The sequence below is a fragment of the Symsagittifera roscoffensis genome, chromosome 5 (genome assembly GCF_963678635.1).
Source record: "Symsagittifera roscoffensis chromosome 5, txSymRosc1.1, whole genome shotgun sequence".
NCBI classification, from domain to species: Eukaryota; Metazoa; Xenacoelomorpha; order Acoela; family Convolutidae; genus Symsagittifera; species Symsagittifera roscoffensis.
This window is the reverse complement of record NC_087066.1, coordinates 33,830,327-33,857,421: the sequence shown is the minus strand read 5'-3', so window position 1 is coordinate 33,857,421 and position 27,095 is coordinate 33,830,327. Positions and strand designations below refer to the sequence as shown.

The window sequence follows — 27,095 nt, the reverse complement described above, 5'->3', positions numbered from 1 at the left end:
TCTCCAATAAAATGTGAATCATTTGTTGGAATATACAATAAATGTGGTTGAAAAAGTAGTGTTTAGTAGTTAGTGTTTGAACAGGTGTGGGTCCCCGACATGGTAGTGGTGAACAGTCTGTCCAGCTTCGAGTTCATGGGGTCATCCAACTTACCACTCATTGTAGGGTACACAGGTAAATAGATAAACATCAACAACCAACAGAAAAGACATAGTAAGAAAAAAATAATTGTTCAATTAATGCATAAATAGCTGTTCGGGAAAATTCTTGATTATCACAGCACATGGTGGTCCGAGCGAGCTTAAACATATTTGACCTAATTCCTTGCCGTAGGTGGGAATCCTTGCAAGTTCTGGTGTTTATCTCTGATTTATTTTACTTGTGCTTACAGCTTTCTGTTTAGAAAAGCGAGTGGCCTACAGTTGTTTACCGTCTGTTTATTTATGCCTGTCTTTTATTAGGCTTCACCTACTACTCTGTGCCTGTGATCATGAAGACCAAGTGCCAGGCCACTGTAACCTACTTCCCTTTCGACGAGCAGCTGTGTGAGATCCGCTTCCTCTCATGGACCTACCATTCAAGGGTACACAAAATAAGCACACACATGGCACCAAAATAATGCACATGTACATTAGCGAATAAACAAAGTTTTTATTAGAATGGGAATTAAAGGTTGCATTTTTAACGACCAACATGAGTGGTCATTTAAGAATGCTTGTACAAAAATGTGGAAGTGGTACGTAAAAGATTATACGCCATTCTTTCAAGATTTTTTCTAACTGTTCGACAGGATCTGAAAAGTTTCAGGTTACCTTGCAAATGAGTTAGGACTGATGGGTATAACTCATAGAGTAATTTCGGATAGGGTACACCGTCTGCTCGTCACGCTATCTTATTTTCGGCCGGATAGATTCGTGCAACTTCTTAGTCTAATACCGATCCTAATCTTACTCTTATACTATCTAGTCTCAGGTTGTTTAACTAATCTCTGCTAGGCTCAATAGATCTAGGGTATGCTGGTTTATTGCGGTTGCTGAAGTCTTCTTGGAGAGTCAACTAATTTCTAAGTTAAATTCAAATCTCTCTGGTGCTGGAATTACAAGTAATTTCAGCACTTACAAATAAGTGGATTGTTAGTTAGATGGATCATGATTGGTTAATATCAAATACTTTACAGTGGTAAAATATCTAATTTATCCAATCATAAAATGTAGTTTAGATCAGGTTCCACCCATCCGGGTTTTACAGAGTTTTTTAGAATAGTTTTTCTGCAATTCGAAGGATGGATGATGGACGTTGGTTTCTGGCGAACATCATATTTCTTCTGGGTTCTCTTGTTAGAGAAGTTCCAGGTTCGATCGTTGTGTCATCTCATGACAACGACTGGGTCTTTGCAACAAACTCAAATCTGATTTCAGAATGGTTGGCTATGTCAGGTTTTTCTGTTTCATTGATGAGAACTTCTTTAAGTTTTGATTTTGTCTAGGAATGGCGTGGAGATTGTGCGTGGAGGGGATGCCTGGTTACTCGGATCTGTACGTATACTTGAACATCGAGGTGGTCATTGGTCTAGTTCAATGAAGTCCTTTTCTGCGAAGTCAAGTCGTACTTTAAATCCTTTGAGTTGTGATTGTGAGCGGCATATTGATTGTAGTTGGCCATTCTTTCTCGAGTGTAGTGGGATCGTTTTGTCTTTGGATGTTCGTCCTTGGTGTTGTATTCTGATCTATGTATTGCATAATGTAATTTACATTTTATAAAACTTTTATTAGTTTAATATTTTTTAATTATGATTTTAGTTAGTTGTTTTCACAAAAGCTTTTTGTTTTAGTTCAGTTATTTTGAAGAGTTACTCACCCTTGAGTAGCTCTTATTAAAAATAGGAGTGTGGTCACAAAGCGTGGATGTAGCACGGTGGGTTAGGCCGGCTATAGAGCATGATCAGGACGTCCTCTTCTGGTGGGTTAGGCCAGGAGTGGGAGTATGATTGCATGCGGTTTTTGTGAGAGGTCCTGTTATGTGACAACGTTTTATGTTGGGTTTGTTGTGGTTTTTCTTATGTTTTGTTGGTTGTGTCCTTTTTTCAAAAATCAAATTGTTTGTGGTATGGGTTTGTCTTTCGACTTTTTTGTGTTTTATTATTTCTTTCTTAGACTTTATAATAGTCTTCAAAAGAATAAATTATCCAGTTTTAAACTGGGTTAATCCGGTTTGGGTACCGTTGGTTTCCTTTTCTTAGTCATGCTGTTATGCTATGTGTTGTGATGTTTAGTAAGCTGCATTGGTTAGTTTTGTTTAGTATATAATTCCTTTCCAACCGGGTTAAAGGAAAGTTTGAAACTTGTTATCGTGTGTTAGAGTTGTTGAGTGTGAAAGCTTGAAACTGAAATTCATTATTTTAAACAATTCTTCGTGGGCGAGCTGTGCGAGTGTGGAGAGAATCTTTGTGCGAATGAATTGAAATATCAAAAGGTTAGTACTGCATTTGATTCTTATTAATTTACTACATAGAATTTCAATTTTACTGCTAGTTGTTGGGGAAAATTAAGTTACAAATTTTCATCATTATTAGATTTACTGCATTTGGGAAAAAATTTATAAATTAAATTATTGCATTGGTATTATTTTTATTTAATTATTTGGTGCAAAAAATTAATAGAGTTTTAAACAGTTTTTGAAGAAGTTTGCTATTTTTTATTTTTCTTTTGTGAATTTTTCAGATGATCGTTGGATGAAGGCTAAAATGCTAAATAAGACGTGGATAAAGAATGGTGAGTTTCTAATATTTTAATTAGTTAGTTATATCTATAATTCATACTTACCTGTTAGTCGTCAGGGAAGAAACCGTGGGGGAAGATGTCGTGGATGAGATCGGAAGTTGTTAGTAGTTTAGCTAAGATGCGGATGATATTTTTAGTTTGAAGCAGTGGCCAAAGCAATTGAAGTGCTTTAATGGTGGTTAGTTCTTCAGTGCCAACTGCAAACTCATAAGGTGTGTTTTGGATTAGATTATATAATTTGTGATTGAATTTAGTGTTGTGGATGAATTCTAAAATGGGGATTTCTATAGGTTGAACAAATTCGTGTGGGATAAGGAAGGGTCGGGATTCTTCTGCATTGAAGGTCTTGGTGATTGGACAAAAAATATACATTTGGGTTATGGGATCATAATTTCGAAGAATACCATGAAGGTTAGTATCTTTAATGCAATATGTGAAGTTAAGAAAGAATGGTGAGGTGTATTTGGAATTGATGAATTGAAAACGATGGTGTGGTTGTCTGGAGGGAGTGTGTAGATCGAAGTGATTTTGGATGAAACGATAATATGTATATGTGTGTGTTTGTTTAGTGCGCAACATAATATCGTGTGAGCAGTGCAAATCTCTTTCATGTGGTGCAAGGAAATGAAAGGTTAGTGAAAATGTTTGGAAGCGTTCTTTAAAACTTTCGTAGGCTTGTGTGTCTGTTAGTGCTTCTGAAATAATGTGGTCAAACTTGCGATCGAAGATATTTAGTGTAAATACATATGGTGTTTTAATGAAAAATTTCTCGGTGATTTGTGGGTTAGCGAAGCGATCGTCGTCTAAGAATTGATCTTGGTTAGCTCTGATGATGTTATGATCGTAATATTCTAGTGTATATTCATTAGCTCGGGGTGCAGTGTGTGTTTTTAGTGATTTTTTATATCCAATGTAGGTAAATTGTCTAGATGTTAGTGGTGTGGTGAGTCGATATAGTATGTTTTTATTTCGTTCTATATCGATGTGAGTGTTAGATAAGGGTAAGCAAAGGGGATTAGTAAAATGATAATATGAGGTCCAAGAAAGAGTAGGCATTAAAACGTATTCGTCTACAAAGTTACGTGTCTCGTTAGTGTCGTGAGGGGTGTTTAAGGTGTATTGTGGAAATGAGGGTAAGGTGATAGCTAAAAATTCTTTTGTGTTAGTGTGATTTGGATGATTTTCATATTCACGGGCTGTTCCTGGTTTTGCTGGGAAAGGATGGTTGGGGAATTTTCTTTTAAAAGTGCGGTAAGCTCTATTAGTGCTGAGTGAAGATTCAGTAGATGTGGATGATGGTGCTAATGATTCAGTATAAATTGAAGAGGGTGTAGGGGTAGGGGGGTTGGATGAATCTATTGTGGATGAAATTTGGTTTATGGTTGGGGTGTCAAGGTGGTAGGGTTGTTGTTGTAGGGTAATAAAATTATCTAGTTCTGGGGAGATTCGGGGGGTATCTGGAGAATGAGATGATTGGTCTGAATGAAGTGAGGAGTAGGTTGGAGTGACTTGGGAAGCATAAGAGGGTGTAGAATTGATTGGGTCAGGGTTATTTGATAGTATGGGTTGAAAAGGGGGTTGGGAAAAATTTGAAGAATTGGTGTGAAAATTATTGAATGGAGATGGTTCAGAGTCGGCAAATTCATCGGGGGTTTCAATATTCGGGTTATTGAGTTGTGAGGTGGAGTATAAAACTGAGATGTGTGAATTAGTATCGGAATTCATGCCTGATGTTACATTACTGGTTGGGAAATCGGGTGGCGGGAAAGCAAAAAGTGGTATTATTGTAATGGGAGTAGTGAGGTTGGTTGGGTGGGAATTTGAACGGTGTAGGGATCCAAGTTGTCGGCTCATCGTGGGCTAAAAAAATTATTATTTTGAGACTGAAAAGCGGTGGTATGGGGTTGTTCTATAATTTGTTCATAAGTATTATCATCTTGTGATTGGTGTGTCATTATATGTTGGATGGGACTTTGTGATATGGTTGGTCGAAAATTTTGATTATGTAGTATGGCTAAATTTCGAAAATTACGTGGGACTAGGGATAATGGATGGTTATGTGACAGGGGTGGTAACTGTGGTGCTGTTGGCGTTGTGTCTACATTGTTATGTTCTTCGTCGTATGTGTTCTGTCTTGTAGCTATTTTTGTGTTGTATTCTTTTATTTGTGCATCTAAAAGAATTTTGTTTATTGATGTAGAAAAAATTCCAAAAAATCCTGCAAATAGTATGCGTGCTACGCTTGCTTGTCTGTTTACTTGTGTGTGTATAGCACATGTGTTGTAGATTCCTTTTAAAAGTGAAAAAAGAAATCCAATAAAGTTAAACATTGCGTATAAAATAGTCAATTTTTCTAAGATGTAGTAGGGCCATCCTAGAAAATCAAGAATTTCATTTTTGAGTGTTACAAAGCTAAAAATATTAATGGGTGATATATCTTGGGGACGGTATTTTTCACCGTTTAGATATATATAATCTTTAATATCTTTAAAATATCCGCTATAGTCTTGCGTATAGATGTCTGCAAATCCTGCGGTTTCTGCAAGTTTGCGTAAGTTTTGGTCAATTGATTGTCTTTGTATAGTGTCCATTTGTGTTAATAATTCTTGGAATTGTTGTGTTCGAATGTGATGTTGAATATCTGACTTTGAATATATTCCTATTGATTGTAAGTCTATATTTGGGTTTCGAGCAATAGCGCGAAAGCTTTCTGGTGAAAATTTTTTGAGTGATTGCATTAATGTGGGGTATGGGGTGAGAAGGTAATATTTATCTTCATCAGGGTTTAGTTGTACTACATTGTGGCTATTTTCTGATCCACATGGGACTGCGGTATCCCAGAAATAGGTTCTTCGTGAAAGTGTGTCAACGAAATGTACTTTGTTCTTATAAAAGATAGGGATTCTTTTATAGCATCGTTTATCTTCAAAAACGTATAGTGGTGATACTTTTTTAGTACAAGTATAAAACCATAAGATGTTTCCTTCATAGTCTAAAAAATTTGATCTATTTCCTGATAGTAAATATCCTGCGTAGGGTATTTTTAATACTGCTAGTGCAAGTGATTGTAATATTTGTGTTCTTTCTAATTCGCAAAGTTGGTGTAGTGTTTCTAATTCAGAGAGTGACATTTCTTGAAAAATTCGGCTAATCGTGTAGTCTAGTTTCATATCTAAGTGAATATCATAGTGGATATTACCAAAATATGTACTATTCATTAGTGATAGTTCTTGTAAACGTGTGCTTTGATCGTCTTGGGGCTTTAAATGTCCACCAGGTTGACCTGTATTCTTTTGAAAATTAACTGGTATATATGATGTTCCTTCATTTAGGGGATGACTTGTGGCGTATGGGTCGACTTTTATTTTTCCAGTGGTCATGTCGAATACATTTTCGTATTCAACTAATATTTCAGAGTATTGTGTTTTTTGAAGTGGGTTTTTATATTTACATGCGAGTTCTGTTTCTTGATATATTTGAAAACGTGTTAATTTATTTTCTATATTATGAATGTTTCTAAAATTAGAACTTATTTTTCGTAATGGATTTACTTGTTCATATGGTATTGATTGTATAAAATATTTTTCGTGAAATTTTATCATACGAGCGTGTATTTTTGCTACTTGAAATGTTGTACATGTGTCTTCAGGGAACCAAACAATTGTTGCTTGTGTTGGTGTTGTAGGGTCGCAATAACCTTGGTCGTTTTTACAAGGTAATCTGATTCCTTGATAGATCATTGTGTTGTCTGATAAATCTCGTGTGAGTTGTATTTTTTCGAGTTGTATTTTCCAATCGAAAAACATGATCTCTTGGTATCCTTTGTTTTTTGTGTCTGCTTTGCAGTTTGATGGGTCATTTATACCAATGTGTGGTATCCAGTGTTTATCGTGTATATCATAAGTTAATCGTCCGTGTGCGCCGTTATATGGGTACTTTTCATCTAGTTTTATATGTCCTTGATATCTTTCAAGTTCTGCTTGATGTACAGAATCCGAAAAAACTTGGAAATACACTATCTTTCTATCTGTGTTTTTATTTTTTGTGATGTTTAGTCGGAGTAACTCGTTTTTACAATCTTCGGGATTGAGATGTAAAAGTCGTTCTATATTACTCTGGTAGAATGATTCATGGTCAAGTCGGTTTTTATTTCCGTTTGAGACTTGTGAACAATGTACTTTCTTTTCAGAAAATGTTGCTGTGAATTTATATCCTATAACTGTAGTTGCTCGGGCTTTTGAATAGAGTGTCGCTATTAAATTTGTTGTTTCTATGGCTTGGGGTTCTGTTTCGCATTGAGATACTTGATTTATTGCATACTTGTGTAGTGTTTTTTGTTCGTTTTCTTCACAATCGTAATGTGTTACTAATAAATCTTGTGGTCCTGTGCGGGGGGAAGGGTTTATGTTTTGATTTGAGGTTATTAGAAAAAGGAGTTGGAGAAAAATTAAAATTTTTAGAATATACATGTGTATGACAATCCTGAGTATGGGTTATAAAATGTGATGTAACCAATTGTCTTTTTGGTATATCTGTCGTATTTGTATATTACTTCAGTTGTTATAAATGGTGGTGGTAGGGATTGAGCTATTATATTTGGTGGATTTAATGGATAGGGATGTTGAGTAATGTTGTTTAATTTAACCGTGATTTCAAATTTTAATTGTAGACTATTCTGTTGGAGTATTTGGATGTTATGAGCACGTATGTCTTCGTGAATGTCTTGTCTATATTGTAGTCTATTAAGTGCCCAATTGTGGAGTCGGTTACTTTATAGGTGTTGTCCAAATAATGGTGGAGGTGCTGTGAATGTATTCCAGTCTAGTCTTAAAGGAATAGTTGTTGATGATTGTTCTCGATATCTTGCGTCGAGATTATTTGGAAAATTCAAGTTAAAAGGTGGTGGTGAAATCTGGCTTATTGATGGTGTTGATGGTAGTGATAATGTTTCTGGTAGTGATGAGGATGTTGTTGTATCCGTAGAAATATCTATTGGATCGTTGATTAAATTTGGTTCACCTTGTGTGAATGAATGTGTTGTCCAATATGGTAGTCGTGATGCCTGGTTTGGGGGGTTAAAGGGATTTTCACGTATTTGTTCAGATGTTGGTGTTGAACCTAAGTAATCTGATGGTAGACTTGAGGTGCTACGTTGTGAAAGAAGCGTAGGGGTTTCTGGTAATATACCAATGGGGTTTTCTGGAGTGTTTTGTGATGGTGATTGAGCTATATCAAAATGAACTCGGGGAGTTTGAAAATTTCTGTTTCGTCGAGGATGTATAATTTGTCTATTTATTTCGACTGTATTTTGGTTTTGACTAGGATTTCTTATTCTACTTAATTCTTGTGGTAGTGTTGGGTATAAGTTATATGTTGGTTCGCTTAGAGGTGCTTGTCGTTGAACTGGTTCTAGTGGTTCTGATAAGCGAGCGTGTCGTTCTTCAAAGGTATATGGGTTATCTTGAAAAGAAATTCGTGTAGATGTTTGGGGGTTTTGGGTAGTTGAAAGTGGTGTCGGGTTTTCTTGGGATGATGTCGGTGAAGACTGACTATGTGATTGTTGGGTAGCAATTTTTGATAGCTTTTTTGGTCTATTCTTTTAGTGAAAAAGTTTATGTTTATTATAGTATTCTTCTAAAAAAAGAATTAGAAGGATTGTTGCTAGGGCCAATGTGAGGATTGCTTTCTTTATACATTTGCATATGGTCAAAATGAGGGATGATAAAAATGTTATGAAAATTACAAATAGTAGAAAAATATCAGTTCTACTGAAAATAGTTCGTATCATTTAGACAAGTTGTATGAATCGTACCTGTGGATATAATCAAGGGTTTTTGAAAGTTGGAGAAATAGTTCGAATATAGTGTAGAAAATTAAAAAAACATTACAAAAAACGATAAAGATTATTAGAAAAGATTCAAGGATATCAAAAAGAAATATTATGAAAGTTTCAAGTATCGTAAAAAATTGTTTGAGGTTTGTGATAATTTTTGTGACTGTTTGATAGAAGAGCATTTAAGAAATGACTTCTTGATCGAATATTTTTTGTTGTTTGGGGCAATTTTCAAGTGTGGTCGGATTATTTATTGGTTTTTTGACAAGTGGGTTGAGTTTTGTGAAAAATTGTTGGGGGCAATTTTTATGGTGATCGGGAGGTCTTCTTTGTCTTTATTTTCATTTGTCAAATGATCTGGGGTATTTTTGAGATTTTTATACTTTAGGCTAATTAAAATGGTCGTTCTTTTACTTTAGGCTAATTTAACATATTTGTTTGGGGGGTATTTGAGGGCTGAGTTGGGGAAATATTGTTGATCTTTGGTTTATTAGATAAGGGAGGGTTGTGATATTATGGTGATATTTATTTTAGTTGTCAAGTTGGAGTGGTTTGCTTGTTTTTGACCTGGAGGTCGTAAAGTTATAGTTATAGATATGCCTGGAGTTTAATATCGTTCGTCTAGTTGGTTTGTGTTAGAGTTATAGAAGGTGACGGATTGGATGAATCCTATTGGCTAATTATGAACTAGAATCGCTGCGTGTTTGTCAGCATGTTATTTTGGAAAATGAAAGTGTAAAATGTTTCAGAGGTGCAAAGATTATCAAATGTAGAATTAAAGTTGTTTTTGAAATTCAACTTTCTTTAATATTTTAGATTGTGGGATGAATAATTTATAATTTTTACGTGGTTGATTTCTAAGTCGTGAAGACTCTCTATGTTCTGATTTGTCGATTTGTTCTTGGGGTATTATTTGTTCTGTCATTTTTCTATTTTTTCTTTCTTTTTGAGATGTTTTTTGATCTAGATTTTTTGTATTGTTTTTTGTGGTGGTTGATTTTGTTATTTCGTTTTTGAGGTGAAAATCTTTTTGTTCCTTCGTTGTATTTTCCGTATGTGGGTCATTTTGAATAACTTGTAAACCTGTAAAAGAATATAATTGAGTTAGTTCGCGGAGTGCGTATTCTTTTGGATAATAAGGTAATAGGTTATTTCGGTGTTGAACGATTTCTTTTTTGTCTGAGTCGGTGATTTTATATGTGACATCAGTGGGTTTTGCAATTATTTGGTATGGTCCTTTACGAAGGGGTTGTAATTTTTTTGAAATTCCTTTTTGAGTATTAAAATTGGGTATTAAAACAAATGTTCCAATTTTTAAATCGGAGGCTGGTGTAAAGCGTGAATTTATTTGTTCATTAATGTTTTGCCTTTGTAACAACTTTTTTGTTACTTTTTGGTAAATTTCGTTGTGTTTTTTATCTTTGTTTAAAATCCATTCGGTGTGTGTACCGGAGGCTAGTTTAAGAATTTGTGGGTGATGAAAATGATCTTCATCGTGTGTATGTAAAGGTAGGTTATAACAGATTGAGTCTTTATTTGGTTGACAATAACCTTGTGCGTTTTTATGAGAGTTTGCTGTAAACATTATTGGTTTGCGTGGCTTTTGGTTAAAAACCATTTCATATGGTGACATTCCTAGAGTTGTCGTAATTTGTGAATTATATGCTAAGGGAAATAATCTGCTGACCATTCGGTGTATCTTGTATCATTTCCATTGATGATACATCTGAGATATTCTTGTAATGAACGGTTCATACCTTCGACTAAGCCGTTTGTCCAAGGTGCGTGAGATGTACGTGGTTTGTGTTTAATGTTATATAAATGACATAGTGTAATGATTTCATTATTTATGAATTCTGTACCGTTGTCTGTAACTAAAATTTCTGGTAGTCCGAATTTGGCTTGTTCATAGAGTGTTGTGTAAGCGTAATAAGCGTTACAATGTGGTACTGGGTTAAGTGCTACATAATGTGTAAATGCGTCAACAATTACCATGATGTAGGAGTTTCCTTCTGATGAGGGTGAAATTGGTCCTTTAGTATCAAATGAGATACGATGGTTAAAGTACAAACTTTGTCCTTTAAAATCTTGTTTTTGTGCTATTTGTTTTTGATTTGGGTAAGGTTTATTTAGTTGACATACTATACAGTCATTGCATAGTACTTTTATCCAAATTGGTGCATTTGGGAAATAAAAGTTTTGTATAAAATTTGAATATGTTTTCTCTGATCCAGAGTGTCCTTTAATATTTTGTGTATGTGAAATATTAAAAGCTATGAGAATCATACTTAGAGGGAGACAGGGAACTGTAGATTCATTTAATTTGTATTCTAGAAGGTCTGTGTTTTCGTTAATTGTTGTATTATTGAATTTTCGAAAATATCGGAGGAGTGTTTTATTTCCTAAAATAGTTGTATCTGCCTTGACGGGTCTAGTTTTATATTTGTGCCATGATTTTAGTTGTCTAATTACTGGGTCAAGATTTTGGTATTGTTTCAATGTTGAAATTGTAATTGTTTCTGTTGGGGGGAGAAATATGTTTCCAATTTCTAATTTAGATAAGGGTATTGTATCAAGTGGGTCATGGAGATCAAAAACTTGATTTATGGTGTATTTTGAATCGTTTGTTTGTGGTCCTGATAAATTTATTTTATCAGTTAGGTTTTCTTTTTCAATTAGTGGAAAAAGGTCTTTTTTATGCGAGTGTTGTTTTACTCTTTTTTGTTGGGTGTTATTTTTTATCCATTGTGAATATGGGATTGGTTTAAAAGTTGATGTTCCAAGTAGATCAACTTCATAGTGATTATTTTGACAATCTAAATAAAGTGGGAAGTGTTGTAGATTGTTTATCTGTGATTGTTCAACGTCAGTTTTTACTGCATATTTGCATTCTAGTCGGGGTGATGTTTCGTTTTTTGCAAGGTAGAATTTTATATTTTTGGGTATTTCAACTGTGGTTTTACGTGTAAGTAATTCAGGTGGTGTATTTCGACTTAATGTGTCTGGTAATGCAAGATTTTTTCCTTCGGTCCAAACTATATGTAAGTTTGGGAATTTCATTAAAATTAATTGAAATCTATAAACTCGGTGGTTTGGATTAGACTTTTGTGTAAAAAGAAAGATGATTGGTTTATGGTCTGTGAATAGAACTGTGGGATGTTTTGATCCAAGTATCAGAAATTCATATTCTGTTAGTGTATATATTATGGCTGTACATTCTCTCATTAGAGTTGAGAGTCGTAGCTCTGCTTGAGTGAATAATCGAGAATTTGCTGATATGAGGTTCATTTTATTTGTACCATTATGTGATTGTAATAATGCTGCGCCGATGCCAAAGTTCGAAGCATCGCACATTGCATAAAATGGTTGATTTGAATCTGGAATTGTGTTTGAAATTTGTTCAGTTAGAAGTTTTTTAATTTCTTCAAATCGTGCTTGATGTTCTGTGTTCCATTCAAAATTATTTTGTTGTCTAAGTATATTATAAAATGGTCTTAGGTATAATTGCATTTTATAGACATATTTACTTAAAAAATTCAACATTCCAAGGAATTCTTGGATTTTCTTTTTGTTTGTTGGTGGTTGGAGTTTTTGAATAGCATCAATGCGTGATTTTAATGGGGTGATTGTTTTTCTTTCTATATTATGTCCTAAGAATTTTACTCTTGTCAAAAAGAAGTGTGACTTATCGGGGCGGCCTTCAGATTTTCGTTCTGAAGTATTTGGTGATATTGTTCTAAAACATTGAACATTTCTTCTTTAGTCTGTGATTGCATAAAAACATCGTCTAAATAGGTGATTGCGTTTTTCTTGAGTATTAGTGGTCGAAAAATTTTGCTCATAAAAGCTGAAAATGCTGCTGGTCCTATGGATATTCCATAGAATAAGCGGTTGAATTCATACTGTTGGTTTCCAATAACAAATTGTGTTAAACGTCGCGATTGTTCATCTAATGGCATTTGATTGTATGCACTATTCATATCTGCGGTTGTAAAGTATTTTCCGTTTATTTTTGTTAAAATAACTTGTATTGGTTCAATAGGCCAATTACACTTTGATTCATCTATGAGTGAGTTGAGGTATCTAGCGTCGAGAACGATTTTTAATGATTCTCCTTTAGCTAGAATGATAACAGGGTTGATAAATGTGTTACCTTTTGGTTGTTCTTCTTTATTTACTGGTGAGATTATATTGTATTGTTCTAAAATATCAAGTAATCTGTTCACTTTATCGTGTAAATGAATTGGTACTTTACTTGCTCTTTGTTTTTTGAAAACTGCGTCTGGTTTTAATGGGAGATGTAGTGATGAGCTGATTTTGCCAACATCAAATTTGGATGTTGCATAGACTGATGAATATTTAATTAGCTGTTTGGCTAATTTTTCAAATTCGTCTTGTGTTATTTGTGAATGTTGGAAATTAAACATTGTTAAAAATTTCTGTTGATTCTCTGTGTAGTTATTTATGTTGAATGTCGGTTTGAAATATGGGGTTTTTGTGAAATAATCCGTATTTCTTTTTTCGTTACTTATTATATTATTTATGGATAATTCTTCATTAAGAATTGTGGATTGACAAATATCTAATAATTGGAGTATATTATTTACGCGATACGCTTTTTCGTGTATCGGTGATATTGTAGCGTTGGTTTCGCAATAGCCTAAAAGTCCTAAGGGTAGTGTTACTTGATAGGGTGTATTGTTGTATACATGTAGAGAAATAATATCTGAATTCGAGTTTTTCAAATTTTTTATTGATGAGATTGTGATTTTGAAAAACTTATGAATAGGTTTGAATTCAAAATCTGACATATAAAATTTTTGTTTGTTTTGTTTTTTATCATATTGGTGAACTTGTTTGATTGAAAAATTATAGATGTTTCCTGATAGTGGTTTCAGGTGTTTTCTTTGCTGGTTATATATTGGATAAAATTTTGAAAAGAATGGTGGTTGTTTATTTAATCTTTGAAAAAATGTTAGGGATGTGTCTTTTGTTTTTGTATATTTATCTTTGATTAAAATTTTACTATTCAAGATGTTGATTGTTGGTATATATTTAGAGATAAATGGTATTCCAATGATATTGTGTTTAATATCAGTGATATGGAATATTTGTTTAAATGGTTTGGTTAAAATTTTGTTTTGCTCCATTGTTCTTGTGGGGAGAAGAAATAATTGAATTTTTCCATAGTTTACCAATGTTGATCCTTGTGCTGTTGCTAGTTTACTGGAGGTTTCAAGAGGTGTTAGCTTTGGGTGTAAGGTTTTTATTTCATTCCATGTGGGGATGTTTATTATATTTGATTCTGCTCCTGAATCAATTAAAAAATCAATTTCAAGATCTGGTGGTTTAAATTCTTTGCTTCTTGGACTTTCTAAAAGAAATGGTATTGTCCAAATTTTTTCTTTGGGTTGTTCTTTTTGTATATTTTGATAGATGTGATTTGTATTTAAGCATTTTGTCTTGTCATTCTCATTGGGTTGATTTGTAGTGGTAATTTCATTAGTTTTTTGCGTCGTCGGTGTGGAATGGATGGGTTCAATATAATAATTGTGAAGGAGTTCTGATTGATTTTCATATATGTGTGATGAAAATGGTTGTTCATATATAATAGGTTCATAGTCATTTTCGACTGCTATCATATTGATGGAGATAGTGTTTTCTGTTTCACTTTCTGAATCTGATGATTCACAGTTGATTTGATTGAGTTGTAACGTATCATTTACTGTGTCGTAAATACCTGGAGGGTCTGATGTTGTTTCTGGATTTGATTGTAGTTGATTTATATTCCTTTGATGTTTAGGTGTACTGCTTCTATGGCGATTATTAGAATTATTATAATGGTTATTATTCCTGTGTGGTGATTGGGAATAATTTCTATAACGATTATTATAACTTGAATGTCGATTTTGTGAATTATTTCGTGATCTGTTTTGGTAATTATTGTTTGGTCTGTTATAGTTCGATCTATTATATGAGTTATTCCTTGATCGATTGTTCGGGTAATTCTGGTTTCGGTTGTTTGAATAACTTCTATTCCGATTATAGGAGTAGTTTCTATTCCTATTGTATGATGAATTTCGTGATTGATTGTTTGGATAGTAATTATTTCTTGATTGGGAATTAGATCTAGAAACAAATCGTGTTGTATTTGAATTTGATCTGGAGTAGTTATTTTGACTATTTGGTCTATTGTAGTGATTTTGTGATGAATTTTGTGTATTTCTTCGTTCTGGTGATCTTCCTCTATAACTTGAGTTATATGGTGATTGATTTCTTGTATAATTTGTATTGTTCGGGAGTGGTTTTCCTGAACTGTTGTTGCTGTACACAGTTTTGTTCGGTAGATTTTGATCTTTTTTCATGTATTGATAGAATGATTTATTTGGTTCTTTATATTTTTGAGGTTTATTTTGATTGTCTTGCTGTTTTTGTCTACATTCAGAAATACTATGTCCGTATCGTCGGCAATAATTACACCATTTTTTGAAAGATGGTTTGCCTTTAAAGTTTGGGTGTTTTTCGTAAATATTGAGTATTTCAGTGATTTTTTCAACGAGGTCTGTATCTGATTCCTGTATGTTGTTGATACTTGTGGTATTTGTTTCGATTCGGTTAACATATTGTAATTTCAGATTTTCTGTTTCTTCGAGTTTCATTGTGATTTCTGCTTGTTCTAGTTTGTCTACTAGTTTTCGAAAATCTAAATCGGGTTCTCGAATTGAAGAAGGATGGGATGCTCTCTTTTTTATTGCTATTTTTCCTAATTGCGGTGTTAAGGTCATCATTAAGATTTCTGTCATCTTTGTGTTTTTATAGTCATGTGTATTTAATGAATATGCTTTTCGAACTAGTGTTTCGATGCGTACTGCTAATTGCTTGATGGTTTCGTTTGGTAATCTGCGAATTTCATTACATAAAACTCTTTGTTGTTGTTTGTTTCTTTCGGAGTCAAACATTTTTGAAAATTCTTGTGTAAACCTTTTCCAATTTGATTTTATTTCTATAGGCAATACTGAAAACCATTTTTGGGCTGCGCCGTCTAAAGTTGTTTGTATCAACGCTGTGCGTCGATGTATCCAGTTTTGATGTAGTGGCGTATTAATTGGTTCAGGTCCTATATTTAAAATCAAATTTGCTGTTACTGCATTTAAATAGTCTTCTACAGAATATTCAGGGTCTGTTCCTGTGAATACCATTAAAAGTTTGTTTGATGTTATTGATGATCCACCCATAAGGTATGGATTCATTGTCATTTGTAATGATTCTGCTGCATTTGGCATTTGAGAAAAATTTGAAAGTTGATTTCTTGTTATTTCGTGTTGTTGAAGATAATATGGGAGTGGTATTTCATTTTGCATTTGTGTTGGTTGATACGAGTGTGCAATCATTGGGTTTTGTTGCTGAATTGGTTGAAAATATTGTGTATTAATTGGGTTTTGTTGCTGAATTTGTTGTTGATTTTGTGTATCTATCGGTTGTGGAGAAAAAGTTCTATGATTTGTATGTGGTTTCTGTACTCCTTGTCCACGATATTCTTGATTATAGGGTGCAAATATATCTGGTTGTAAGAAATCATCATCTGAGGATAAGTAATCCATTTGATAAATTGTTTGTTTTTTTTATTTTTATTTTGCTGAAAAAATGGATAATTTTCACTACGATCCTGTGGAGGATGTAGATTTGTTTGGAAATTTACTGAATTAGGTTGTGCTATTGGGTTATCCCAGTTTCGAGATCTTGTATAATTACTAAAATTTTTTCGTGGTTGATAATTTGTTTTTGATGGATGTGTGTAATTATAATTATGGTCTGCAAAATTGTTTCTATTGAACGTTTTGCGTGTTTTTGGCGGTATTGTCATGGGTCTGTATGTTTGGTAATCCATGTGTGAATATTTTGGGGCAACCGAAGGTTTGACGGTTGATTGTAAGGTTACTTGTGTTTGTGAAGGATTTGTATTTCTTGGTGTTGTTAAATTTGGACGTATTGGTGAAATACTTTGTTGTGTAGTTGTTGTATGTACGATTTCTTCATTTATGAAGTGTGATGGTGTCTGGATATCTTGTTGAGTGAGATTTCTAGTTCCATTGAAGTTTTCAGTGTGTATGACTGTGGAGTTTAAACTATTATTTTGCATATCGGGTAAAAATGTATTATAGTTTAATGGTGTTGCATCAATGGTTAATGGTATTACTCTTACATAATCTCTTACGTAAGATATCGTACTTATTGCTTGACTTGAGATTGATTGTGGGAAGTTTATGAATGCGGAGTGAGACCATTCGGGGTCCCAAACATAGTCTGATTGTTTTGTGATGGCAGTATCATCGTTTGAGTTTTGGGGTCTAAAATTTTTTCTTGCTTGTGAAATTAAATCAATATTATGTGTGAAATAATCTATTATGAACCATGCCAAAATTTTTTGTAAGTCGTGTTTTGTATGTTGTGAAACTTCATCTTTCGTGAAATTTTCTTTAATTATATTTAGAAAACTAGAGAGTAGTGTGATTTCATGTCGTACTCTTATATGTTTAGATGTTTCTGTCGGTGAGACATTTGGTATCTGGATTTCGTTTTCTAATATCGAGATATAACTATATATTATTGCAAAAACTTCATTAGTGAATATGGAGTTTGCTCTTTGTGAGTTATGATATTGGATGCTTTTTATATATTCTGTGAATACTTTTGAAAATTCTAAATCAAGGTCGTCTGTTTGAATTATATATTTACTGTGATTCTGATTTGTTGAACTGAATTCTATGGAGTAGATTCCGTATTGTTGTGTTAGGTTACATATATCTTTTAGATAGTGATCGATAATTTGTCTTTTGATTTTTACATCAGGGAACTCTGTTTTACATGGACTGATTCCGGGTTCAAATAAATTTAAAAGTAAATTTTTGCAAAATATATGCTGTCCTCTATCAGTGGTTGCATCTACTATAAAGGGGAAGATATCATCATCATCTGGACTTTCTTCACCTGGGGTGTGTGTTGAGCTCATTTTTTCGTTTGATGACTGTTAATATATAATTATCAATGTGTCTAATTGGTTGATTCCAATTGTATAAATGTACTGGTTTGTGTTTATATTGCTTTTTTATTCTTCTTTTTCCTCTTTTTGATGAATTTGAAGTTGTTTCTGAGTCGGAAAAAAATAATTGATCGTGAATGGGGCAATTTTTATCTATAGATTCTTTTAATTTATAAAGTTCGTCTAAACTGTTGGTTTCTGATTCTGAAAATGCGTTGCGGTTTTTGGAAAATCTTTTTCGTGTAATTTGTCTTTGTTTGGTTATTATTTTTCTTTTTAGTGTTTGTCGTTTTGTTCTGATATATCCAACTGTTTGTGTGTGTGGTGTGATTACAAGATCGTATTTTTTGTTATCTATTTCACAATTGTGTAAAACGATTGTTTGTTTATTTCCTAGGTTTTTATATGACATAAGATTTAGGATGACGGATGCAAAAGTTTGTTAAATGATTTCTATTTGCTTAAACTGTTAGTCCTTACGATTTTTTGGTTAGCTTAACCTGGGTCTATTTGTTCAGGGTTGGGGAGAAAAGTATATCGATTCCGAAGAATGATTTTATACTTTCTCGTGGCTAGTATAAGCTAAGGTGTTAACTTACTTAATCTTACTTAAGGGTAGTGATTGTGTTCAGGGTTGGAGAATAGTAAATCGATCCACAAGGTTCAGGTATAATTAGAACGCGAGTAGTTCGTTAGATACTATTTTAAACTTACTAAGTCTAAGATTTATCCTGGGTCTGGTAAGAGGGGGGATCAAGTGAAAAATGAATAACCGAAGTTCTTCACTGTTTATCCTAATTTGAATGATTAGTTTTGCTTAAAAATTTCTATTAGTCCTGGGTTTTTAGAAAGGGTTGGATAGTGAATCGACGTTTGAGGTCGTTAGACACTAGTTAAGTGGGTGGGGGAGAACAAAGTTGTTCTTTTTGATCCAAGGATAGGCCTTGATGATCAAGTTTTAAATTTAATTAAGTAGAAAATGATTTAAGATCCAAGGATAAGCCTTGATGATCTGATTTTAAATTTAAGTGAATTTAAGTTTAAATAATGATTTAAATTTGTGTAGAGAAAAGATTTAGTGTTTTTATGATATTAGTGAGCTTATGAATGCTGTTATGTTTAGGTGATGAAGCTGGAACAACAGGATGATTTATGATTACTAACCATTTATTGTCATGCTACTAATTTTTATTTTGATTTTTCAATAAATATTTTTCAAACATGTTTTGTATATTACTGCAGAATTTAGGAAAACGATCTGAGATCTTTTTATCAATCGTTATTGTATATTAATATTTGTTTAGCGCCTTAAATGATTTTGAAGATTGACTTCAAGATTTTATGTTTGCAGATGAAAATCTAAATTCATTGCTAGTAGTATTCTAAATACAAAAGTTTGTTCTGGCTTTTGCCGAACTATCATATAACTATATGGTAAGTTTCTATTTTGTCGTATGTCGTCTCTGGTTCGAGGTCTTCTTGCAATTCCGGGTAGTTCTGTTATCGTTCGGAATATTGGCTCTGATCTATTGAGTCGTAGAGACATTTCGATTAAATTATCGTCGTATAACATTTTGTAAATGTTTTGTCTAAATTCTAATCTATTTTTTGGTTAATTCTAAGCTATTAAGGTCTTGTTCGAGACTTATGGTCGCGCCAGATGAGTTAGGACTGATGGGTATAACTCATAGAGTAATTTCGGATAGGGTACACCGTCTGCTCGTCACGCTATCTTATTTTCGGCCGGATAGATTCGTGCAACTTCTTAGTCTAATACCGATCCTAATCTTACTCTTATACTATCTAGTCTCAGGTTGTTTAACTAGTCTCTGCTAGGCTCAATAGATCTAGGGTATACTGGTTTATTGCGGTTGCTGAAGTCTTCTTGGAGAGTCAACTAATTTCTAAGTTAAATTCAAATCTCTCTGGTGCTGAAATTACAAGTAATTTCAGCACTTACAAATAAGTGGATTGTTAGTTAGATGGATCATGATTGGTTAATATCAAATACTTTACATTGGTAAAATATCTAATTTATCCAATCATAAAATGTAGTTTAGATCAGGTTCCACAAAGTTTCACCAAGATTCAGTGTTTATCTTTCGATGATCTGTGAAAATATGGGACAATCGTGAGACGAGTAAAGTACGCGAATCTATATTTTAAAGAAGTACTCTAAAATACTCACAAAGCTACAAATGGGCTTCACTTTATAAGATTGGTCTTAAGCCATAGCCAAATCCATCTCAAAAACGTTCCAAAATCGGATAAATTAATAAAACTACAAAACTTCAGAATTTGTTTTTACAAAAAAAAACATATTTTCTCTTGAAAAGTACAGGAGATAAGTAAAACTTACGCAACGTGAAAACAACACGTGAAATGTTAGTTGTTATATTTGCACAGATGGTAAATGTGACTCTGGCTAGCTACACGAACGGCCTGGAGGGCCACATAGGGAACATAGAGTGGAAGATCACAAACATCACCTCCTCCATTGTGAATGAACACGACGTGTCCAACCACCCCCTCTATGAGGGAGAGACCATCAGATACCCATACATCCGATATAGGTGTGTGTGCTCTAAAGTGAATCAAATTGAAATCCAGGTCACTAAAAGCATATCAACTTTAGGTTGGTGCTTGGAAAAATTGGCCAGCTTTAAATTAAAGCTCGTGTTTCATGAGTCACGTTCGCTTTGATAGCGAGATAGTTTAAAGAGAGTATTGACAGAATTCTGATTTTCCAATAGTGTTAGGAACTTATATTTACGGGTTGTTTTTCTTCAGACCGGAATAAAAAAATTATATAATTTTTTATTGCATTGAAAAGTGTTAGATCATATTTATTACCATATTTATTTTTAAGCTCATCATGGTAATCATACTGAGCATGATTAGTATGATGAGCTTAAAATCAGTACGTTTTTTATATCAGATAAATTTGGTCAAGAACAGCCAGACTCCACTTATTGTTGTGTTGTGTTTTCCGGTTAGTCTTCTCACTAAAGTAATCAAAATTTTATTAGTAACTTTTGAGTGAAATGAATCATACTCTTCCATGTTTAAGACCAGTAGCCAAAGCATATTTTGTAAGCTTTGATTTTAAGTCAAACAATTACTTGAATCAACTTAAATGGCGGTCGGAACAGTCAGAAAGAATATTCGTTGCAAGAGCAGTCATGTTTTCTGCTTGAATTAATCGCACTTTCTAAATCTGTCATTTTGGACCTTATGTAACCATTTTATGCCTGCTGTGTAGGATCCACCTGAGTCGTAAGCCGGATTTCTACGTCAACAGTCTCATCACGCCCTCCCTCCTCCTGAGCTGGCTGGGATCCATCATATTCCTACTCCCGTCAGACTGTGGGGAGAAACTGGGCTTCTCAGTTACCCTCTTCTTAGGTACGTAGTAGGGGTCACATTGTGACGTCAAAAGGAGTGGAAGCACCGTAAGATATATAAAAAAATCAAAAGAATCCTTTTTTACAACAACTATACAACAAATAATCAGATCGTGTTTTCTATCCCCAGCTATGGCAAAGATGGTGTGTGAGGATGAGCTCTCAAATGACCTCTAGCTTCAGGTCTACCACAGTCTGACCGACTTCGGCTGCAATAGTGGTACCACGTGAAGTTTTAGAATCAAAAAGGGCCATGAGTCGCAAGAAATAGCTTCGCTTAACAAAATAAACATGAGTGTGGAATGTGGGGTAATAATACATACAGACTATGCTTTTCATAGATATTCTGCGAGTTGCACAGAAACATCCATTATTGTTTCGACTTTCGATACGAAAGTAACGGAATATTTGTGCTCGGGGTGGGTTTTTTTTTTCTTCTGACAAATTTCGACTTTTTAACTAGCCATTTTTGACGGAATTTTTTTATATCATTCGAAAGGTATTGTTGTCATGAGCTCAAATTTGAAAAGATATTTCACCTGTGATCATTTTTCGTAAAGTTATAGGGGTTTAAAAATTGCCATTTTGGCCAATTTGGGACAATTAACGCGCGATATATTTCGCGCTATTAACGCGTAAGCGGAGAGTTAATCCGTCTTATAAATCGTTCCAAATTGGTTGAAAGAAGCTTATTTGCCATAAATGGTTTGTTACAATTAGCGAAATCTATATTTTGGTATTTTATCTGGCGTGTGGGGGGATGATTTTCATAAAAAATTTCAAATTTTAGAAAAAAAAATTTTCATTTTGTTTTATTACATTTAATTTTTTAATGTTATTACTGCTTCATAAACCTTAAAAGGCTGTCGGAACATTCAAGGATTCGCCCTGATACGAGCAGTCTTGTTAATATTGTTAAAACTATAAGGGTAAACTTCATTCCATGGAAAGGCTGCGAATATTTAGAAAAGTCATCATGTTGTAGACTCCAGGATATGAAATGGTTGACAGAGCTTGGCATTCGAAAAAAAAAAATCAGCGAAAGTCTCGAGGAATTGTTTTTATGAAATCTTCAGATGAATAACTTTATTTTTGTTCCGACTTTCGATACGAAAGTAACGGAATACTTGTGCTCGGGGTGGGTTTTTTTTTTCTTCAGACAAATTTCGACTTTTTAACTAGCCATTTTTGACAAAATTTTTTAATATCATTCGAAAGGCATTGTTGTCCTGAGCTCAAACTTGAAAAGATATTTCACCTGTGATCTTTTTTCGTAAAGTTATGAGGGTTTAAAGATTGCCATTTTGACCAATTTGGGACAATTAAAGCGCGATATAATTCGCGCTATTAACGCGTAAGCGGAGATTTAATCCGTCGTAGAAATCGTTCCAAATTGGTTAAAAGAAGCTTATATGCCACAATTGATTTGTTAATAGGCGCAAAATCTATCACTTTGTACTTGATATGACGTGTGGGGGGATGTTTTTACATAAAATCTCAAATTTTTTCAAATTTTTTTTAAAAGTTTTTTTTATTACATTGAAAGTTCCGACTGCTTCATAGACATTGAAAGGCAGTCGGAACTTTCAGGGCTTGGCCCTGATACGAGCAGTGTAGTTTGATTTTAAAATATGAACTGATCTAGCTTTCAGTTATGATATTTTGTAGCTTTATACGTGAACCAAGTGGTGGTGTCTGACTTCCTGCCGCCCTCGGCCGACTCTTTTCCTCTGCTGGCTAGATTCTACACCACCATCACCCTCATCATGGGACTGAGCATCATACTCACTGTCGTCTCACTCACTGTACACTTCAGAGTCGAGCCCAAACTAGTCCCACTCAAAGGTCAGGCAAAAAGCAGCCAAATTTAACAGGTCAAAATAGAGCAGTAAACAAATTTGAATTTTTTGGGCTCAATTTAAATTTTGCTAAATTCATGCAAGTCTGGCATTATTTTGCAAGAGTTTGGCAAAATTTGCATTCCAAGCGCACTGGCGAAGCAACTACAAATGGAAGACCAAATTTCATTAAAATGTAATGCTCGCGGTTGCTTTACCAAGGAGTACTGCATTAAATTATAATAAAAAAACCATAGAAAAAAATTATATTATCCATTGATTGCTAATTAAATAAATGCACTGCAGTACTCAATTCACAAAGGATGACTGGAGTTGAATTTAAAAAACATACACCAAGTCTTAAAAAAGACATTCCATAATATTTGATTGGAATGTTTTGAAGACAAAAACCTATTTAAACAAGAATTGCTCTGCAAGTAGAAATGAAAAATACCACTTCGTTGATTAGAAAAAAAACGAATCATTTCCCCCATTTACTTGAAATTTGTACAACTTTTGTGCGTCTTGTGATGGAAGGCAATAAAACGAGGATCTTATACACTAAACGCCCAAAATCAGTATTGCAAGATCCTGAGCGGCCGACAAACCAATCAAATTCATATAACATGGTCCGGCATTTCATTTAAAAATTCAAGAAGACGATTTTATGAGCCAAAATGACGAAAATTTTAAATCTTTTGTTCAGTTAAAGCCATTTAAATAAAATTTTTGTGCTCGGTCAAATTTCACAAGTTACTTGAACGTAACTTGATTTTTCTCCATTTTTCTTCACAGTTCCACATTTTTGCCCACAAGTTCGACTAATATTTTTTTTCGACTAGATTTGTTGATTGAAATATTTGACCGCACTGCGAGAAATTGATTGGTTTAAATAAGCCAATCAGATTCGACAGCAAAAATACAGTTCATTATACAAGAATAATGAGTTTGGGCCGTCCTTGGTATCAAAAAATAAAAAAAATTATAAAACCCGTCATAAATAATGTTTGATTTTTTTGTTCATACCCGCACCGGATTTCCATGGATAAAAATCGATTATATTGAATTTTTGTGGTCTGTTTCAATAAATTTTGATAATTATCGATTATATAAATTAAAAATGGATTATAATGAAACTATTTTTCTAAACAATAAAATCCGAATATAATCGATTATAATCGATTATTTTTGAAAGAAAAGGAAACTTGTTTTCGAGGCAAAGTAATCCATTATAATCAATTATAATCGATTGTAATGGATTTTTTCGAGAGGTTAGTCATGAAGTATACAACTTTTTTTCAAAATTATCGCATTTCCTGTTTAGTGCAGTTGCTACGTATTAGGTTCCTAAGCTTCATAAAATGTTGCATTTCACTTTTCAAACTTTATAATTTAGTCTTATATACCCCGTTTACCCCTTCCCTGTTTACCCCCCCCCCCCCCCCTTTCCTCCCTGTTTACACCCCCACGCCCCCCTCCGTTTTCCTCCCTTTTTACACTCCCCCCGCCCACCGTTTACCCCACCCCCCACCCACCTACCTGCCAGTTTAGCACAACCGCCATTCGCATTCGCCCCCTTTATGGGGGTTTATTTGTTGGTAGACTTCAAAGGAGGAGCCCCCTCCAGTTTACCCCCCCCCCCCCGTTTTCCCAGTTTACCCCCTCCCCCCACCCAGATTGGAGCAAAGTGGGGGGGGGGGGGTTAATTCGAGTAGGTTTAGATTGCGAGTAGGCCGCGAGTAACGCAGAAATGTTGCAACTTTTGCAAATAATTTTGCAAAAAGGTATAGATTATAATCCGTTATAATCAATTATGATGGGTATTAAATGGATTGTGTTTTTACGAAAATAATCGATTATAATGACAATATAATCGAATACGTGGTCTAAATTTGCCACAATAATGGATTATAATGACAACATTTTAGACAACATTTTTCCATTATAATCGATTATTATCCATGGATCTCCGGTGCGGGTATGTCAAATATGATTTTTTTTCATGACGTAAACTTTTGTTTTAGTGTCTCATGCTCTAAATGGCTCCAAATTAAAATTGATTTAAATTCGAGAAACGCGGTCAGGCATTTTAATTGATATTTCCAGCAGACAAAAACATTTGACCAAGTTAACAAAAACAAATAACCGAGGCAAAATCAAATCAATTCACTAGTGAAACGTTGCCCTGGCAAGAAAATTTCAGTGAAATAGTTTCAACGAAACAAAAGATCTATATTTTTGGTCATTTCGGCCAATAATTTTATCATCTTGAATTTTTAAATTAAAAGCCGGATCAATTTGTTTGAATTTGATTGGTTTGTTAGCCGAACTGATTCAACCACATTAATTTCAATTCAAGATGTTAAAATATTGTTTTTGGGACGTTTCATACATTAAACCTGGACTCGCTAAATGAAGCTTCATGAATTGGTTTTAACGGCTTAATTAAAAGCTTTAATGTTCATTTAACACCTACAATAGTCAAAATTATAACTACAAATGCACTGAACAAAATTTATCTCGACTTGGAAAAAAATTTTTGAATGTTTTTTATATTGTTCGAATCAGGACTGAAAGATGATAAATCACTCGGCTCATTCGGGTAATGATTTGTGGTAACTGATACTGGTGGAAAAAAAACTTGAATAAATTAAAACATCAGAAAAAAAATTTTCTCCCACTTTCAGTGGTCGTTTCAATAATAATTTTTTCTCAGGTTTTATTTCAAATAATTTCTAATGATTTTGAAGGGAAAACAAGGAGCCTAGCATCCAATTCTAAGAAATAAAATTCGCTAAAATGCGTTCGATAATCAATCATTCACTTACAAAATATTTTGGGCCTTACATATAACTTTATCTATATTCTAGGTTCTTTATTGGCCGGAATATTGAAACATCTGGAAAACCTTGGTTCCTGTTCCCTTCTCGCAACCGTGAACTCATTCTTTAAACTATTTCAAAGATCAAAAAACAACAGTCCGAAAGCAAGCGAAAAAACAAACAGCTCCGGAATTGCAAACTCATCGTCCAAATTTGGTCTCATAAGGGACACTTCTTTAATACATAGCAATAATCATTCGAGAGTCTCGTCAGTGCATAATGGTTATAACTGTACTAACCGGCCAGTTGACTTCGTTTATAACTCGGCATGTGCCGATCCGATTCCGAATACAGCCAGTCAAATTTTGGATCCCGAAAGCGGGGATGAGTTGCTGAATGCTTCTTACGGGAGGCGGGGAGATGCTATAGGGCACCCGGAAGTAGACAGACAGAGAAGGGTTGCGCACCCAGAGGAGAGTCAGTTTGAGCTTCCGCAGGATATTGCGAATACTCTGGAGCAGATCAAATCGAGCTTGAGCATCATGGCCAAATGTTAGTTGGAAATATGTTTTTTTTTGCAGTGCGGAAATTGAGTTCAAACTGGTGAATATATGCGTTGATGCAAAAAGGGAAATCAATCATACTTAGCCCTGCATTTTTAACAAAAGTGCAATACTCAATATCATTGAAAGATTTAAAGAAATTTAAGTTACTGTTTTTGAAATCTTGAGCATTCTTTGCTTCATCTACGCCAGAGACGTGGGTTTCGTAGCGGATTAAACAATAAAATATGTTTTAAATTTTTAGACTGGAGCACAAGATCTGAAGAGGGTGCAGGGGGGTGTAAAAGTGGGAGTTCGAGAGGGGGAGGCAGAAGGAGGTTCGCATCTGCTTCGGGTGACGTGGACAAACGGAGGTGGGTGCTGGTAGCAGCTGGGATGGACACAGTCTTCTTTTTCATCTACATTCTCATCCTGACCGCTGTCACTTTATTCTTCGCCTGGAAATCTATCATGAAGTAAACGCAAACAATTAGCGAACAAAAGAAAACAAGACAAGTTGTGACAGACGGGCAAATTTTTGAGCAAAAAAGACAGAAATTTGAAACAAAAATGACGCGTTGCTTTTGCGCTTTTCAACATGTATATTGAACATTTTTGCAATAAATATTTTTATGGAATGATGAAATAGTAGAGATAGTTAAGATTAATTAAACGGAGATGGGATTTATACTTTTGCTATTGTTCTAAATATTTTAAGCTCAATTACATGATTTTGATCCTTTTTTGCAAGCAACCAAATAACTGGAATGAACGGAAAGTCAATAAACCGTGTGGTAAATAGCACATAGTCTTTCGACCAGTGTTATCTAAACAA

General features: G+C 34.1%; 2 protein-coding genes across 2 annotated transcripts in view; both read left to right on the top strand.

Annotated features, from left to right (window-relative positions):
• The window catches only part of LOC134845755 (serine/threonine-protein kinase 36-like), a 332,187-nt gene that overhangs the window by 172,796 nt on the left and 132,296 nt on the right, over positions 1-27,095 (top strand). The window lies entirely within an intron of this gene.
• On the top strand, positions 88-27,095 carry LOC134845757 (neuronal acetylcholine receptor subunit alpha-9-II-like). The gene is made up of 7 exons (XM_063862821.1): positions 88-175; positions 463-584; positions 20,061-20,227; positions 20,917-21,059; positions 22,727-22,903; positions 25,767-26,270; positions 26,526-27,095. Exons 1-7 carry the CDS (start codon positions 100-102, stop codon positions 26,738-26,740), a joined length of 1,404 nt encoding a protein of 467 aa, XP_063718891.1. The 5' UTR covers positions 88-99; the 3' UTR covers positions 26,741-27,095.

Excerpts from the sequence above, each read along its gene's own strand:
- LOC134845757 (XM_063862821.1), top strand. The coding sequence starts at position 100 with ATGGTAGTGGTGAACAGTCTGTCCAGCTTCGAGTTCATGGGGTCATCC. Across the intron at positions 585-20,060 it reads CATGGACCTACCATTCAAGG|ATGGTAAATGTGACTCTGGC; the intron begins GTACACAAAATA and ends ATATTTGCACAG. Across the intron at positions 21,060-22,726 it reads CTCAGTTACCCTCTTCTTAG|CTTTATACGTGAACCAAGTG; the intron begins GTACGTAGTAGG and ends GATATTTTGTAG.